The 17,134-nt window shown below is 37.6% G+C and overlaps 2 protein-coding genes and 2 non-coding genes across 13 annotated transcripts; 2 read left to right on the top strand and 2 right to left on the bottom strand.

The window, feature by feature from the left end:
* Window positions 1-2,238: 2,238 nt before the first annotated feature.
* Window positions 2,239-10,430, top strand: iglr-3 (Ig-like domain-containing protein; the record flags this gene model as incomplete). 2 transcript variants are annotated; one of them, NM_001306420.2, is made up of 8 exons in its annotated part: window positions 2,239-2,340; window positions 3,535-3,824; window positions 5,444-5,612; window positions 7,699-7,787; window positions 7,834-7,891; window positions 8,152-8,295; window positions 8,628-9,099; window positions 10,220-10,430. In NM_001306420.2, the coding sequence occupies 8 exons, from the start codon at window positions 2,239-2,241 to the stop codon at window positions 10,360-10,362; spliced, it is 1,467 nt and encodes a 488-aa protein (NP_001293349.1). The 2 variants fall into 2 exon arrangements, with proteins under 2 accessions (NP_001293349.1, NP_001293350.1); NM_001306421.3 differs by lacking the exons at window positions 2,239-2,340; window positions 3,535-3,824 and having other exon boundaries at window positions 5,457-5,612; window positions 10,220-10,362.
* pcyt-2.1 lies at window positions 10,355-17,080 on the bottom strand (the record flags this gene model as incomplete). Of its 9 annotated transcripts, NM_001306419.2 has the most annotated exons (10): window positions 10,355-10,784; window positions 11,485-11,556; window positions 11,619-11,696; window positions 13,006-13,221; window positions 13,960-14,001; window positions 14,059-14,079; window positions 14,726-14,922; window positions 15,135-15,291; window positions 16,678-16,771; window positions 17,009-17,076. In NM_001306419.2, 10 exons carry the CDS (start codon window positions 17,065-17,067, stop codon window positions 10,545-10,547), a joined length of 1,176 nt encoding a protein of 391 aa, NP_001293348.1. The 9 variants fall into 9 exon arrangements, with proteins under 9 accessions (NP_001293348.1, NP_490931.1, NP_001122537.1 ...); NM_001129065.2 differs by lacking the exon at window positions 13,960-14,001 and having other exon boundaries at window positions 10,356-10,784; window positions 17,009-17,080; NM_058530.5 differs by lacking the exons at window positions 13,960-14,001; window positions 14,059-14,079 and having other exon boundaries at window positions 17,009-17,078.
* On the bottom strand, window positions 10,880-10,998 carry Y37E3.20. Its single transcript, NR_003391.1, has one exon. It is a non-coding gene; the product is annotated as a small nucleolar RNA Y37E3.20 (small nucleolar RNA).
* Window positions 11,008-11,229, top strand: Y37E3.29. Its single transcript, NR_049964.1, has one exon. It is a non-coding gene; the product is annotated as an Unclassified non-coding RNA Y37E3.29 (non-coding RNA).
* Window positions 17,081-17,134: the final 54 nt, after the last annotated feature.

Genomic DNA, 17,134 nt, shown 5'->3' with positions numbered 1-17,134 from the left:
GGGGACTCATAATTTGAAATGGAAGAGTTTTTGCCGAACTAGGCCATTTTGGTTCGGCCATATCTGGAGTAGATTTACGGCGCGTCGCGGCTCGGTTTTAGTTGTAAAACTAAATGTATTTGTCCGCGTGGAGTACACGACTTTCCCAGTCCGGCGGGCGATTGTCAATGGAGCGCGAAAAATTCAACGAGGAAGGCCAGAACCCCGTGTAATTTTACATTAAATTTCGCTTTTGTTGATTAGAAAAACAAGAAAATATATTCATAATTTTCTCTAAAAACAAAAAAAACCAATTTTTATAAAAATTTCGTAAAAACGGGACACTTAATTAGAGTACTACGGGGTTATTGCCTTCCTCATTGAATTTTTCGCGCTCCATTGACAATCGCCTGCCGGACTGGGAAAGTCGTGTACTCCACACGGACAAATACATTTAGTTTTACAACTAAAATCGAGCCGCGACGCGACACGCAACGCGCCGTAAATCTACCCCAGATATGGCCGAGCCAAAACGGCCTAGTTCGGCAAAAACTCTTCCATTTCAAGGGAAGCCAGAAATCAGTGTGTAATGTGAATACACCAAATTCGACGCGCAAAGTTTGAAAATTCACAAAATCCTCACCAAAGTGCCAATTAATATCCAATTACCACCACACCCACATCAATCTCAATATACCCCTTTTCCTTCAGATAACCATCTATATGGTTCTCCTCCCCTCTTCCAAAATGCTCCAAATTCTGTGTGCTCAGACTCCGCCCCCCCCAGTAGTGCTCAAGTGCATCTCCCCTCCCTTTTCTTTTGGTTGTTGGAGTCCGAAGGCCTATTGTGTATGAGTATCCAATATTCTCAAAGATTTTAACAACCAGGAGGAGAAGCCACTTCAATTTTCTTTTGTTCTTTTCAAATTTTCCATATTCCATTTTAAATCATAAATGAGCACTGCGGCAGCTCGTTTTGCTCTTCGATTAGTCTAAAAATTGCTCGGAAAATAGTTTTTTGTGTCTTTTTTTGGTTATGTACCTTTAAACTCAGAGTACTGTAGGTTTTTCAGATTTTTTTTGCCGGGAAATTTTGCCGGGAAATTGAAAATTTTCATTCAATTTTTAGAGCCACGCGGTTCTGGCTTTCCTCGTAAATTGAAATGGAAGAGTTTTTGCCGAACTAGGCCAGGCCATATCTGGGGTAAATTTACGGTGCGTTGCGTGTCGCGTCGCGGCTCGGTTTCAGTGTCCGTGTGGAGTACACGACTTTCCCAGTCCGGCGGGCGATTGTCAATGGAGCGCGAAAAATTCAATGAGGAAGGTCGGAACCCCGTGTTAGAGGAAAATTTGAATTTATAGTCATCACGGGGTTCTGGCATTCCTCATTGAATTTTTCGCGCTCCATTGGCAATCGCCCGCCGGACAACGCGTGGGAAAGGAATGTTCTCCACACGGACGAATACATTTAGTTTTACAACTAAAACCGAGCCGCGACGCGACACGCAACGCGCCGTAAATCTACCCCAGATATGGCCGAGCCAAAATGGCCTAGTTCGGCAAAAACTCTTCCATTTCAAAATGTGGGAAAGCCAGAAATCCGTGAGTCATTTTTCGGCGGGAAAAGCGCAAAATTCGAATTTTCTCACACATTTAGATGGAGAATTCATTTTCAGTGAATTTTTGCCAAGAAATCTCCAAAATTAAGAGTATTCCCGCAGTTTAGAGGCTCTTTTTTTCCTTGCCGTGCTCCGCCAAAATATGTAAATCTGATTTCCGCTTGTTGTCCACATTTTTATTTTTTGTTGGAATTTCTAAAAAGCTAAGAATTTTTAAAAATAAATGTTAAAATCACTTTTGCCACACGGCCGTGTAAAAATGAAAACTCGGCCACCAATACTTGATGGTTTCAAGGCTCCCGTTTTTGCACGTTATGTCAAAATGTCCCATTTTGGTTTGATCTTCGAAAAATGCGGGAGAAATGACGCAGACTTTTCAACTGATTTCGCATGGTTAAGAGTGTGCTGACGTCACATTTTTCTAGGAGAAAAATTACCGCATTTTTTGTAGATCAAACCGCAATGAGACACTCTGACACCACGTGGTTTTTGAAGATTCTTCCACCAAATTTCGCTGAATTCTCTGAATTTCTCGCCTAAAACTACTCATCCATGAATCCTGTTTTTTTCCGCACTTTTTTTCTTCAGATATTCCAACAAATGTATCATTTTGGATGATTCGACCAAACGGAAAACGACGATGCGAGAAGCCGCCCTTCTTCTCCTCTTTTTACCAATTATTTCATGCTCCAACGCGCCCAAAACATGCAAAAGCTTCTGGATTTCGAATCGGCCGTCGCAGGTATTGTGGGAATTTTAGTTTTTAGTTTTGGGAATTTTTTTGCTCAAAAAACCTTTTTTAATTTTGGAATTTTTGTGGCCTATAGCCAGCACGCAATTCTGACTTCCCTCGTAAATTGAAATGGAAGAGTTTGCCGAACTAGGCCATCTTGGCTCGGCCATACCTGGGGTAGATTTACGGCGCGTTGCGTGTCGCGTCGCGGCTCGGTTTTAGTTGTAAAATTAAATGTATTTGTCCGTGTGGAGTACACAACTTTTTCACGCGTTGTCCGGCAGGCGTTTGTCAATGGAGCGCGAAAATTCTATGAGGTAGGTCAGAACCCCGTGAGCCAATTTTTAAAAATTCTAGGAACTCTGAACTTTTTACGGCCCGGCATAGGGTACATCAGTGCAAACGCGCTCTACTGATAATTTGAATTTAGCCAGGTTTGGGCGCGTTTGAAGGAAAAAGCTTTGGTCCAAAAAATTTTGAATTTATTTTCGAGCATTTTTTATATTCATCACACAAAAATGTTGGGCCACCCGTTTTTGAGAAAAACGCGCCCAAACGTCCAGGTATACGGTAGACAAATTGCGTACAGGTACCACTTTTCGGACCGTGTTTTTAAAAAAAAGTCGCTGTAACTACTATAGAGACCATATTTACACGTGGGGTCAGGCTGTCTCATTACAGTTTGATCTACAAAAAATGCGGGAATTTTTTGCCCAAAAAAATGTGACGTCAGTACTCTCTTAACCATGCAAAATCAGTTAAGATGTCGGCGTCTCACCTCCCGCATTTTTCGAAGATCAAAGCGAAAGGGTACTTTCTGACTCCACGTGGCCAAAAAATTAAAATTTTAAATAATTGATTTAGCCGGAAAAATTGTCTGAAAATGTTTAGATCTCCTAGAAAAAAAATCAGTCGGCACAATTAAAAAGACAACGCCTGCCTGCTTAAAGTTTTTATTATTTCAAATTAGGTAAAATGTGTGTGAAATAGAAAAACTAGGTCATCACGTAGTGCCAGGCCATTACGGTTTGATCTACAAAAAATGCGGGAATTTTTGGCCCCGGAAAAATGTGAAAAATGTGACATCAGCGCGTTCTTAACCATTCAAAATCAGTTAAAAACTCTGCGTCTCTTCTCCCGCATTTTTTGTAGATCAACGTAGATCAATGAGTCCTGTCATTAAATTCTTTTCCACTCTTCCAGGATTGTGCCTCGTTGACACTTCAAGAACCTCCCCAACTACTTCCAAATGTGCTTTCACTATCATTATCCAATAATTCCATATTCCGAATCACAACGTTCCCATCAGAATACCGTCGACTCCAATCCCTACGCCTTGATCAATGCCAGCTGGAAAAGCTGGATTTCGACGCGTTATCAGTGTTCGAGCAGCTCCGCGAGCTCGATGTCTCCCGCAATTCACTGTCGAAACTAATAATTCCGCGAAATTTGGCGTCACTTCGTGTACTCAATTTAGCATTTAATGCATTCACGTAAGTTTTTCGAGAGAGAGAGAGAGAGAGAGAGAGAATTTCTGACTCTCTTTCTGAGGAAAAAGGCTCTAAATTTGCTCCAAAAGAAGAAAAGTTATGCACCAGTTCTCACGAAGATGACCGGAAACTTTTTTTTTCAACAAAAAAACTCGCGCGCCGGAAACTCTAAAGCTCAAACGACCAGTATGGATAATTGGGGGTAATAAAATTGAAAGTATGTAATAAAAGAATAAGTGTTACTTTTGTAAATAATACTATAAATGAAAAGAAAATAGAAATGTTGGAGAAACATTATCTGAAGTTTTAAAAAAAAAAAATAAAGTTTTGAGGTGTTGTATAATATTTTGGTCATTTTGGAGTTTTGGCAAAATGCCAAAATCACGTGGTGCCAGGGGCTGTCCCATTACGGTTTGATCTACAAAAAAAGCGGGAATTTTTCGCCCAAAAAAATGTGAAAAATGTGACGTCAGCACGTTCTGAACCATGCAAAATCAGTTGAGAAGTCTGCGTCTCTTCTCCCGCATTTTTCGTAGATCAAAGCGAAATGGGACTTTCTGACACCACGTGATCACGGGTTTCTAATTTCCCCCCATTTTGTAAATGGAAGAGGTGGCCGTGAAAAAAGCGAACCTCGACCGGGTGTCGCGAGCGCGCGACAAACGGGAAAACTCAACGAAATTTCGCATTTTCGTTGCTTTTATTTATTATAATGCATAAATAAAATACAAAATCAAACGAAAACGTGTTTTGAAACCGATAAAAGCAACGAAAATGCGAAATTTCGTTGAGTTTTCCCGTTTGTTGTGCGCTCGCGACCCCCGGTCGAGGTTCGCTTTTTTCACGGCCACCTCTTCCATTCACAAAATGAGGGGAAATTAGAAGCCCGTGTCGTGATTAGAAGGAAAACTGTGAAAAAAGGTCTAAAGGCCCCTAATTTCTAGGCTACGTGGAGATTTCTAGGCCACATAGAATTATTTGCAAATAAGAAATTTTTACAAGGAACATTTTATAAAAAAACGTGGTTTCTAAGCTTTCTAGCCCATGTGGATATTTCTAGGCCATTCAGAGATTTCTAGGCCCCACACTGATAAAACGAGGTAATTTTGAAGAACGCTGAATAGAAAACGTTTCTATGCCACGTCACTATTGAATTAAATGTGGTGTAAGGGGCTGTCCCATTAGGGTTTGATCTACAAAAAATGCGGGAATTTTTTGCCCAAAATCAGGTGACGTCAGCACGTTCTTTACGATGCGAAATCAGTTGAGAACTCTGCTTCTCTTCTCCCGCATATTTTGTAGATCAAAGTAGATCAATCCGAAATGGGACACTCTGACAAAAAAAATTTGGAAATTTGGAAAAAAAAAATGAGCTTTTGAGGAAATCCAGAGCAATGTTGCATGTTTCGGCCCCTACAATGATTCAATACAAATAATTATAACAAAACTACAGAATAAAAAATGTAAGAAAAAAAAACTTTTTTTGGTTGAAAACTTCCAAAATTATAAGTGAGAAAAACTGAGTGATTGTCACTTTTTGACAGTAATAAAAAAAATTTTGAAAAAATTTTGGAACCTTTTTATTGTGTTATTCAGTCATAAAATTGTTTTTTTTCTTTCAGATATGTCCCCGACATGTCACATCTGGAATCTTTGCGTCTCGTTGATTTATCACACAATCGACTAATCTCTGTACGGCCTCGAATGCTTCCGTTCAATTTGGAAGTTGTTCGATTAGCAGCCAATCGATTTCAACACTTATCTCCATGGCCATTTTTGCACAAGCTTCAGGTTGGATTTTTCGATTTTTTTTTTGGCGCACCCCTGGTGTAGCGCCAGTAGGGATTTTGTCTAAATACACTTATAATGATCCTAAATGATCGAATATCATAATGAAACATTTCAAAAAATTTTAGTTGTTTTATAATTTCCGGTCAAAGTTTTTGGCAAATTGCAAAAATTATGAGTGGCAAACATTGCTCGTCGTTTAGCTCCAGCTTATTGCCCAATTTTGGCCCAAAAATATAAACTTGGATCAGAAGCTGGCTAAACTTTGGCAAAACTTGGATTCCACTAAAGTTTCCTCTACTAAAGCTTGACCCAAGTTTTACCCGACTCTTGCCAAACTTCTAGCCAAGTTTGTAACGAAACAAGAAAAGTTTGGGGCAAAGTTTAGCAATAGGCCAAAGTTTAGCCAGCTTCTGATCCAAGTTAATATTTCTTGGGCCAAACTTGGGCAAGAAGCTAGACCCAAATTCCGAGATAATTGTCACTTTTTGACAATAAAAAACTTCAAAAAATTTTTTATTATGATATTCGGTAATTTTGACACCATAGGAGTATTTTTTTTTGCATTTGTTTCTCTACTATTTTTCAAAGAGCAAAATTGTTGGTATCTGAACATTTCAGAGGATCCAACAGTCGAAAATTTGACAACTTATCAAAACTTTTTTGACTGAAAATCTTGAAAAATCTAAAAATTTTAGCCTCAATGAGAAAGCTCCACCTTTTCGTTAAATGCATAAGTCACGGGCTTCTGGCCTTCCTCATTGAATTTTTTCGCGCTCCATTGACAATCGCCCGCCGGGCTGGGAAAGTCGTGTACTCCACGCGGACAAATACATTTAGTTTTACAACTATAATCGAGCCGCGACGCGACACGCAACGCGCCGTAAATCTACCTCAGACATGACCGAGCCAAAATGGTCTAGTTCGGCAAAAACTCTTCCATTTCAATTTATGAGGGAAGTCAGAAATCCGTGTACTGCCATAGCATTGAGTCGTGTAATTCTGTGAAAATCTTCGGAAATATGTTTTCCGTGGGAAAGGTCCGAAGCAGTATAGAATACGAGACCGGAAAAATGGAATGGAGAAGTGGGGGGGGGGGGGTCAGATTTCAAAATTCTACCAATCTCTGCTCACAATTTTCTATAACAAGAAATTTCTGGGGAGTTGCTCTCCGAGTTGTTCTAGTTCCTATTTGAATTCGGCCGATTCGGGGGAACAAAATTTGGATTTCTTCAAAAAATTAGCTTTCGCCCTAATCCTCATGCAACGGAATGTGAAACTCTGTAGCCAAGTCTCTACCCTCATGGGATTAATTTAAAGTGGTGGTTGTGCTCTTTTCATTGAATACACTCCCCCCCCCCTAGGCTCATCTCTCTCATTTTGATTCGAAATTAACTGTCAGTGTGTGTGATCTACCAAGAGGGGGAGAGGGGGGTCTAATGCCTAATGGCCAGATGTTTGAATGGAAACAAACACGGGACCCCACTCGAGTGGCAGCTCTCAAGTGCCTGTTTCACACATTAACAACATGAAATTGAGACTTTGTCAGTGGCGGGGGGGTGATTCAAACGGCGTCTGTCACCACGTGGTTTGATCTACAAAAAATGCGGGATTTTTTTGACCAAAAATATGTGACGTCAGCACGTTGTTAATCATACGAAATCAGTTGGAAACTCTGCGTCTTTTCTCCCGCATTTTTTGTAGATCTACGTAGATCGAGCCGAAATGGGACACTCTGACAAAAAAAATTTGGAAATTTGGAATAAAAATTGGCTTTTGAGGAAATCCAGAGCAATGTTGCATGTTTCGACGCCTACAATGTTTTAATACGAATAATTAAAACAAAATTACAGTAAAAAAAATGTTTAAAGAAATGATTTTCCAAAAATTTCAATTCCGGCAAGTTGCCGGTTTGCCGATTTTCCTGAAATTTTCAGTTCCGGCAATCTGCCGATTTGCCGGAACTTTTCAATTCCGCCAATTTGCTGATTTGCCGTTTTTCCGGATATTCGGCAATTTGGCAATTTTCTTTGACTATTCATTTTAAATGTGTTCGTTCCAGGACCTAATCTTACAGTAACGTTTTCAGGAACTTGACGTAACATTCAACGACTTGGAATGTGACTGTTCTCTCTGGCATTTTGTCACTTGGGCCGAGAAGCTCGCACTATTTGATAGGTATTTAATATTTAAGCTTGGTGGAAAACAAAGCAATCTTTTTCAGCACAATGCTTCCATGTAGACGACCAAGTGAACTTAGGAAAAGTCCAATTGATGGAAAGGTGGGAACTGCACGTGGTGTCCCATTACGGTGTGATCTACAAAAAATGCGGGAATTTTTCGCCCAAAAAATGTAACGTCAGCACGTTCTTAACCATGCAAAATCGGTTGAGAATTGTGCGTCTTTTCTCTCGCATTTTTTGTAGATCTAGGTAGATCAAGCCGAAATGGGACACTCTCTTCAAAAGTTTTATTTTTTGAATTTCTGCAATTCACTACAACTTTGATTTAAAATTTTCAAAAATCTAACAGGCGCTTTCAGACAGTCTGTGGCCCTACGGTAGTCACATCGTCCCCCGAGTCCGCCGTAGTATCCCTAGACGATGCTCACGTAATGTGCTGTACCGCCTTGGCAACTCCATCTCCACAGTTATACTGGCAGTTTAATGGGAAAAATATCTCCAGTGTAAGTTACAGGTACACAAAATTTTGAGAATGCGTATTGCACAACATATTTGACGCGAAAAATATCTCGTAGCGAAAACTACAGTAATCCTTAAAATGACTACTGTAGCGATAGTGTCGATTTACAAAAAACCGTTTTTTTTTAATTTGAAAAATCGAAAAACTAAACTTATCGAAACGTAATTAATTTCGAAGATCGGCACAATCGCAATAGTAGTCATTTAAAGAATTACTGTAGTTTTTGCTACGAGATATTACAAAATTTTTCGCGTGAAATATGTTGCGCAGAACGCTTTCTCAGATATCTGAATCTTCAAAATTGAAATTCTTCAGGGTTTATCACAGAAGCATCTATCAGAATCTGGAAAATTGGAGTTTTGCTTGGAAATTCCGAAAGTTCGACTAAAAGATATGGGAAAATACAAGTGCGTTGCATCGCTCGCCGGCCTCAATTCTTCCAAAGAATTCCACGTGGAACGTGACAAAATACCCATTGTACTGAACTCGGCTGAAGGAATTATGATCTACTGTCAATTTACGATATGCACATTTATCGGTGTCTGTTGTGTCATCTCGTGCTGCGTTTTACGAACCGGTGGTGGTGGTCGCGGAAAAACTCGGCCAAATCGAGAATATTTGCACACAAAGGTGCTCGAAATCCCACACGATTCGTGCGAATATTGTGAAGTTGATGATGATGACGTGGATGACACGTGTGAAGATTGGGGTGATGCGGAGACAGCTGCAGTGAGACAGTATTTACAGTGGAGGCAGATGCAGATGCAGCAGGAGCAAATGCAGAAATGTTGGCTTGAATTTTTCTGAATTTTTCGCGCTCCATTGACAATCGCCTGCCGGACAACGCGTGGGAAAATTGTGTACTCAACACGAACAAATAGATTTAGTTTTACAACGAGCCGCGACGCAACACGCAACGCGCCGTAAATCTGCTGAGCCAAAATGGCCTAGTTCGGTAAACTCTTCCTTTTCAATTTATGAGGGAAGCCGTGCTACTGTATCTTCTTTTCTTTGCCAAAGATAATTTTTTAGTGGAATTTAAAAAAAAACAACCAAAAAAATTTTTTTTTCAAAAACAAAAACTCGCGGTTTCTGGCATCCCTCATAAATTGAAATGGAAGAGTTTACCGAACTAGGCCATTTTGACTCAGTAGACTTACGGCGCGTTGCGTGTCGCGTCGCGGCTCGATTTTAAGTGTAAAACTCAATGTAATTGTCCGTGTGGAGCACACGACTTTCCCGTCTGGCAGGCAATTGTCAATGGAGCGCGAAAAATTCAATGAGGAAGGCCAGAAGCCCGTGCAAAAAACAATTTTACAACTTTCGGCAACTGCCAATTTTTTTCTGGAAAATTGAATTTTTCGAATATTTGTTTGAAAGAATGCCCGGCAATATTTGAAAAATTGATATATAGATTCAAAAATCCATATTTACAAAATGTTTTAAATCATTTTTTTAAACAAAATATTTAAAAAAAAACTTTATTGCGGGAACAAAAAATTGGGAGAATGCGTATTGCGCAACATAACATTTGACGCACAAAATATCTCGTAGCGAAAACTACAGTAATTCTTTAAATAACTACTGTAGCGCTTGTGTCGATTTACGGAAATCGTTTATTAATCGCCAAAATATTAGAAAAAGAATACAAAAATGTTGTCAATGTTCGAAAGTAAATTCTAAAACATTTCGAAAATCTAGTATACCCGTAAATCGACACTACAGTAGTCATTTAAAGAATTACTGTAGTTTTCGCTACGAGATATTTGTATTTTTTGCGCGTCAAATATGTTGTGTAATACGCATTCTCAGAGTTTAGTGCTCCCGTAATATCTCGACTGTTGTTTTAAATTTGCCACCAAAAAGAGTTTCGTCAAATTTTTTAAAATCCAAAAACCTTTTTCCAGGCCCAATGCTCCCAAAAATCCGTCACGAAAGCCTCTGCCGCCTTTCTAACGAATCGGGATCTTCAAATCGGTCGATACCTCGTGCTCCGCTGGCCCGATTCGACGAGCCGAGCTGTGTTTCGTTTGAGCTAACCCATTTGTGATATTATATAATTTATGTACAATAAAAGAAAAACTGATGATATATTTAAATAAAGGAATTAAAGTGTAAGTGGCAAGTGGGAGAGAAAAAAAATGGAAATATTAGGTCGACTAGAATTGAATTGAAAAGCATTGATTAATAGGCATTAATAGGCATTAAATGCTTAAAAAAATAAAGAAATATTTAAATCAAGTTCATGGCTTTTGCCACATCAGCTTCTTTCTTCTCCTTCTTCTTATTTCGTGTCTCATACTCGAGACGGTGATGGATGATTCGATCGATAATCAAATCGGTGGTCATATCACTTCCCGAGTCCACTTCATGGTAGATTCCACGACGTTTGGCTTCTGCGAACGGGTCGATCGATGCAAGCGATGAGTTGACGACTGAGGAGTTGTTGTCACGGAATCCGTTGATAACTGCCTGAAAGTTTAAACCTTGATATTTCCAGGAGAAAATGGAAAATCCAATAATTTCCCTTAATTCTCAAAATTAATCATTAATAATCATTATTAAAGGCGGCTCAGACGTCCAAGGAAGTTTAGCCTTCATGTGGATCAGGAGAAATTGCGTGTGGGAACAATCTCAATCATCGCCAGCCTATGAATCCCGGCTAATAGCAGCGCCAGGAGGCTTGAGGAGCGCTGGTCGGCACTGTTGGGTACTTTTACGCGCCGGCCGACACCTCGCGGGTTTCGCGTGCCTCTATCTATTGCGTGCGACTCTCCTCGTTTCGCACACTCTCTCGCGCGCGCGCGTTTGATAACTTTTCAACACGGACTGTAAACGCACAAAACGTCTTATTTCCTACATGATAATCCAATTTTTCATCCAAAATTAATGTAGGCAAGTAGAAAAAGGCTTGTTCTATCTGAAAATACTATTTATTTCTGTGGAAATGCTTCAAAAACGCCTCAAAGGCCTGTTTCAAGCTTTTCAACAGAAATAAATATAATTTTCAGATAGAACAAGCTTTTTTCTTCATTTCTACATTAATTTTGGATGAAAAAATTGGATTATCATGTATGGAGAATTAATTTATTTATTAAAACATGAATTTGAATTTGAATTTTTTGTTTATTTAAATTCAAATTCAAATTTCTCGAACATTTACAGCATTTACCTGAACATTAAACTGATCCAAAATGTCAGAAGTAATCTCATATGGAGCACCGAACACAACTTCATTCACTGGCTGAAAAAAATTTTTTAATTTTCAATTTTTTCAATTTATTTCGAAAAGTTCAAACTACAAACCTTATAGGCCAGAACGGATAGTACACGCTCGTGAATCGACATTATGGGGTGATTGCTTCCCTTGTATTGATTGACAGTCTGTGAAATTGATAGTTTTATTCGATTGTGGTAGATTTCTCATTTTTTTAATGTAAAAATGCCGAAAGTTGGGAAATATTTTTAATCGACTCCAAATTTTCCCCTGATTCCGAATATCTAATCAAAAAAATTTCCCCTGATTTTATATTTAAGCTTGAAATCGCCAAATTTCATTTGTGCCCCCGCATCACTTTTTTGAATGCGCGCCCAAAGAAACTCGCATTGGAGCGCGCTTGTACCGTTTTTTTTTTTCATTTTCTTCATTTATTTTCGCCGAATTCAAGTTTTTTAACCAGTTTCATTAATTTTTGTCGATTTTTTATCGGTTTTTTCGACAAAAATTATTGAAGCAGGTTTAAAAAATTGAATTCGGCGAAAATCAAACGATGCAAGTGCGCTCCAATGCGAATTTTTTGGGCGCGAATTTCAAAAAAGTGATGCGGGGGCACAAATGAAATTCGCCGATTTCAAGCTTAAATATAAAATCAGGGAAATTTTTTTCGAATTTTTTCCGGAATCAGGGGAAAATTTGGAGTAAATTAAAAATATTTCCACATATTTCGCTACTCCACTTTTAAAAGAAATTTACAGAGAAATTTACGAAATTACCGCCAGGTGTGGTAGATCACAAATGCATTTTTGAGGTGAAAACGGGTTAATCGCTATTTTAACTTCATTTTTCGGCATAGAAATTTTTAAATAAAAAAAAGCACCTTGCAAATGCGCTCCATCGCAAATTTGATGGCTGAGATAAAAAATAAAAAATTGAAGAATTTGAATTTTTGTGAAGTTTTTGAGAGGATGGCACATCAATTAACCCTTTTCACGAAAAATTGATATTTTTAACGCCTTTTCTCATGGAAATCACAAAAAGAAACTTTTAAAATTTGGGTAGATCACATTTTTTTATTTAAATTTTAAAATCAAACTTTTTGTTTCAAAAAAAGAACAAATTCGCATTGGAGCACGCTTGCATCGTTTGATTTTCTTCATTTAAATTTTTATTTATTTTCGCCGAATTCAGTTTTCTAAAACCAGCTTCATTAATTTTTGTCGAAAAAAACAGATAAAATTTAGACAAAAATGAATGAAACTGGTTTTAAAAAATTGAATTCGGCGAAAAAAAAAATCAAACGATGCAAGCGCGCTCCAATGCGAATTTTTTTAGCGCGCACAAATGAAATTCGGCAATTTCAAGCTTAAAGGGATTGAATCAGGGATTTTTTTTGAATTTTTTCCGGAATCAGGGGAAAATTGGGGAGTCAATTAAAATTATTTCCCAGAAATTTTCTAAACAAAAACGCTCTACCTGATCCGATAAAATTCCCACAATCAGGTAATCTCCAAACTCTTTGGCTTTTTCCAGGAACGCCAGATGTCCAATATGGAACAAATCAAACGATCCGGTCACGTAGACAACCTTGTCCGTCGGTTTTGGCGGTCTTCCTTCGGCAAACTCGAGAATCGTTGTCGTTGTTGGGATGAAGCGCGAGACACGTGTCCAGGGGGACATTGCAACGTTGTCCTGAAAAGAAATTTAGAAAATTTACACTAAATTGTACTTATTACGTGTTTATCCAGAGATGAGAAAAATCGCCATATCTGACGCGCAAATGAACCCGCGGGAAGAGACAAAACTACTGTAGTTTTCAACCAATTTGTGTAGATTTATGAGCTATTGCGTCATCGTTGAATTTAATTTTGAGCCGCAATTTTTAATTTTCAGGCGTTTCACACGTTTTTATATTGAAATTTATCTATTTATTGAAAAATCTTAAAAGAAAACACACAAAAAAATTTAGAAAAACGCCTGAAAATTAAAAATTGCGGCTCAAAATTAAATTCAACGATGACGCAATAGCTCGTAAATCTACACAAATTGGTTAAAAACTACAGTAGTTTTGTCTCTTCCCGCAGATTCATTTGCGCGGCAGATATGGCCATTTTTCTCATCTCTGGATAAACACGTAATAGAAAAAGTAGATTCTAAGCTTGTTCTGAAAAAAAAATAATATTTTAAGCCCCATAGGGTTCCGGGCTTCCTCATTGAATTTTTCGCGCTCCATTGACAATCGCCTTGGGAAAGTGGTGTACTCCACACGGACAAATACATTTAGTTTTACAACTAAAATCGAACCGCGACGCGACACGCAACGCGCCGTAAATCCACATGGCCTAGTTCGGCAAAAACTCTTCCATTTCAATTTATGAGGGAAGCCAGAAATCCGTGCGGCCCACTAAAATTCAAAATTTGGTCCATTACCGCTATAAGCCTATTCAGACGCCGTTTTTTAGACTGCATACGCTGAAAAATTAAGCTTTGCAAAACTGGAAAAAACGACAAGCAGCCGGCTACGCTTACCTTGCTGTACTCCAGAATAGCCTAAAATTTTAAAAATTTTTAAAAATTAATTGAAAATCGTAGTAGCGCCAGTTGGGAAATTGCTTTAAAACATGATTTTAAAAAATTCAAAAAAATTTGAAAATTGAAAAAATCTCAGTTTTCCCCCTAATTCCTATTTGAATTTCCGCCGAAATGATGTGTTCGATGGAGCGCACTTGCATTATTTTTATTAATTTATTTCATTTTTTCTCATTATTTCACTGATTTTCTTGTATTTTTATCGGAAAAAGTGAGAAAAAAATGAAAGATAAATGCAAATTGTTTATTAAAAAATTATTGAAAATGGGAAACACTGTGGTAAAACCCATTTTCAATAACTTTTTTTTAATGAACAACTTGCATTCATCTTTCATTTTTCTCTTTTTTTTCCGATGAAAATACAAGAAAATCAGTGAAATACTGAGAAAAAATGAAATATATTAGTAAAAACAATGCAAGCGCGCTCCATCGAACACATAATTTTGGCGGAAATTCAAATAAATAGAAATCATGTGAAAACTGAGATTTTTCCAATTTTCAAAAAATCCAATAAATTTAGAAAATTTTTTTTCGAATTTTTTAAACCATGTTTTAAAGCAATTTCCCCCCAGCCAGTGGCACAAGTCTTCCAATAATTCCGACTTACCGTGCTCAGCGAACGAGCTCGTTCGACGTGTTGCTCGATGTGCTCATCCTGTGTGTGATGGTTCTTGGTGAGCAGAAGCATTCGGCCAACTAAATCAGTTGTAGAGACACCACACGTTCGCTTACATTCTCTGTATCGTTGGTGATCCTTCACCTCTTGATACGTGTCTTTTCCGTCGGCGGTTAGAGTTATGTCGTCTGGAAAATTGATCTACTTTTTTTACACGTGGTGCTGTCAGAGTGTCTCATTTCGGCTTGATCTTCTGGTTGATCTACAAAAAATGCGGCAGAGTTTTCAACTGATTTCGCATGGTTAAGAGCGTGTGCTGACGTCACATTGCTTTTGGGCGAAAAATTCCCGGATTTTTTTGTAGATCAAACCGTGATTGGACTTTAATTAATATTTTTACCTCCGTGAACACAAAAATCACAATCATACTTGTCCAGAGTTTCGACTGTTGTGGCGTATGGCGCATTTTCCACAACTTCATCGACCCATTTAATGCCGGCAACCATTCGATATCGCTCTTGTTCATTGAATACTGGAGGTCCTTTATGTAGTCGAATCTGGAATTTTTTTTTTGAGTTAAACTACAAATTTTCCCCTGATTCCGAATATCGATGTGAAAAAATTCCAAAAATTCAAAAAAAAAATTCCGTGATTTTATATTTAAGCTTGAAATCGCCGAATTTCATTTGTGCCCCCGAATCACTTTTTAAATTCGCGCCCAAAGAACTTCGCATTGGAGCGCGCTTTGATTTTCTTCATTTAAATATTTCATTTATTTTTCGCCGAATTCAGTTTTATTAAAAACCAGTTTTATTCATTTTTGTCGAGTTTTTATCGGTTTTTTCGACAAAAATTAATGAAACTGGTTTTAAAAAACTGAATTCGGCGAAAAATAAATAAAATATTTATTTAAATTAAGAAAATCAAAGCGCGCTCCAATGCGAATTTCTTTGGGCGCGCATTTGAAAAAAGTGATTCGGGAAAAACAAATGAAATTCGGCGATTTCAAGCTTAAATATAAAATCGTGGGAATTTTTTTTGAATTTTAATTTTTTTCACATCGATATTCGGAATTAGGGGAAAATTTGGGGTCAATTAAAAATATTTCCCAGATTTCGGTACTCCACCTTTAAAGGTCGGAAAAAATTGCAATAAAAAAAAATATTACTTAACGTTTTTTTTTCTATTTCAATTGGAAATTAGAAACGAATATGTTTTTTTAGTCACTAAAAATGTTTTTTTTTTGCTAAATTTCGATCTGAAATTTAAAAATTTTTAATGATTACCACAATATACCCTAACTTACGATATATTTAGTGAAAAATATTGTAAAATATTCTTTTTTTTTCCATGCAACCCCAAATTATAACGAAAATATCCATTCAATCAGAATATTTACCAGATGCCAACTATTTCGGGTCTCGACGCGATCTCGAAAAAAATGAAAAAAAACTGCAAAATAGCTAAAAGTACAGTACTCCTTAAAGGGTCACACACGCGTGTTCCTTTAAAATTTTTGTCAAGTCACGAAATTTCTTTTTAATTCGTGGCTTTTAATAAGGAAAATTGAATAATTGAATTATTTAAACAATATTTTTTACCTGAACTATCGTAATTTAAAGTGAAAATTAATTTAAATAATTCACAGAAGTTGATTTTTAAAATAATTTATAGCCACGTGGTGCCAGGGGTCCCTGTCCCATTACGGTTTGATCTACAAAAAATGCGGGAATTTTTCTCCCATTAAAATGTGACGTCAGCACGTTCTTAACCATACGAAATGAGTTAAGAACTCTGCCGCATTTTTTGTAGATCAGCGTAGATCAAGTGTGTTATAGGGAAAAATTTCGCAATTTACGAGTTACGACTTAAAAACTGCTAATATTTTAACAAAAATTTGCATATTCCCATCTTCTTTTTAGGGAGAAAAAAATATTGAAAACCTCTTCATCATTATGTACTCCAACAATTAACTTCTGTCCAAACTGCTTAGCCTGCCGTAATTGATTTGCATGGCCGAAATGCACCATGTCATAACTGGAAAATTAATTCATTTTAAGGCTCAATTCACATGGTGTCAAAGTGTCTCATTTCGGCGTGATCTACGTAGAGATCTACAAAAAATGCGGGAAAAGAGACGCAGACTTTTCAACAAAAATTGGTTAAGAACGTGCTGACGTCACATTTTTTTGGAAAAAAAATCCCACATTTTTTGTAGATCAAACCGAAAAGAGACACTTTGACACCACGTGTCGATTCCAGCCAAAAACCAACCATCCATCAGCCCAAACTCGATTTCCTTTGGGCAGTCCATCTGGTGCTAATCCGCTCATTTTTGAACTGAAATTTTAAAAATAATTTTTTTTTTTAATTTAAGATCAAAGTTCAAATTGTTGCAGA

The sequence above is a fragment of the Caenorhabditis elegans genome, chromosome I (genome assembly GCF_000002985.6).
Source record: "Caenorhabditis elegans chromosome I".
NCBI classification, from domain to species: domain Eukaryota; kingdom Metazoa; phylum Nematoda; class Chromadorea; order Rhabditida; family Rhabditidae; genus Caenorhabditis; species Caenorhabditis elegans.
The sequence above is the reverse complement of the archived record's forward strand: the minus strand, read 5'-3'. Positions and strand labels throughout refer to the sequence as shown.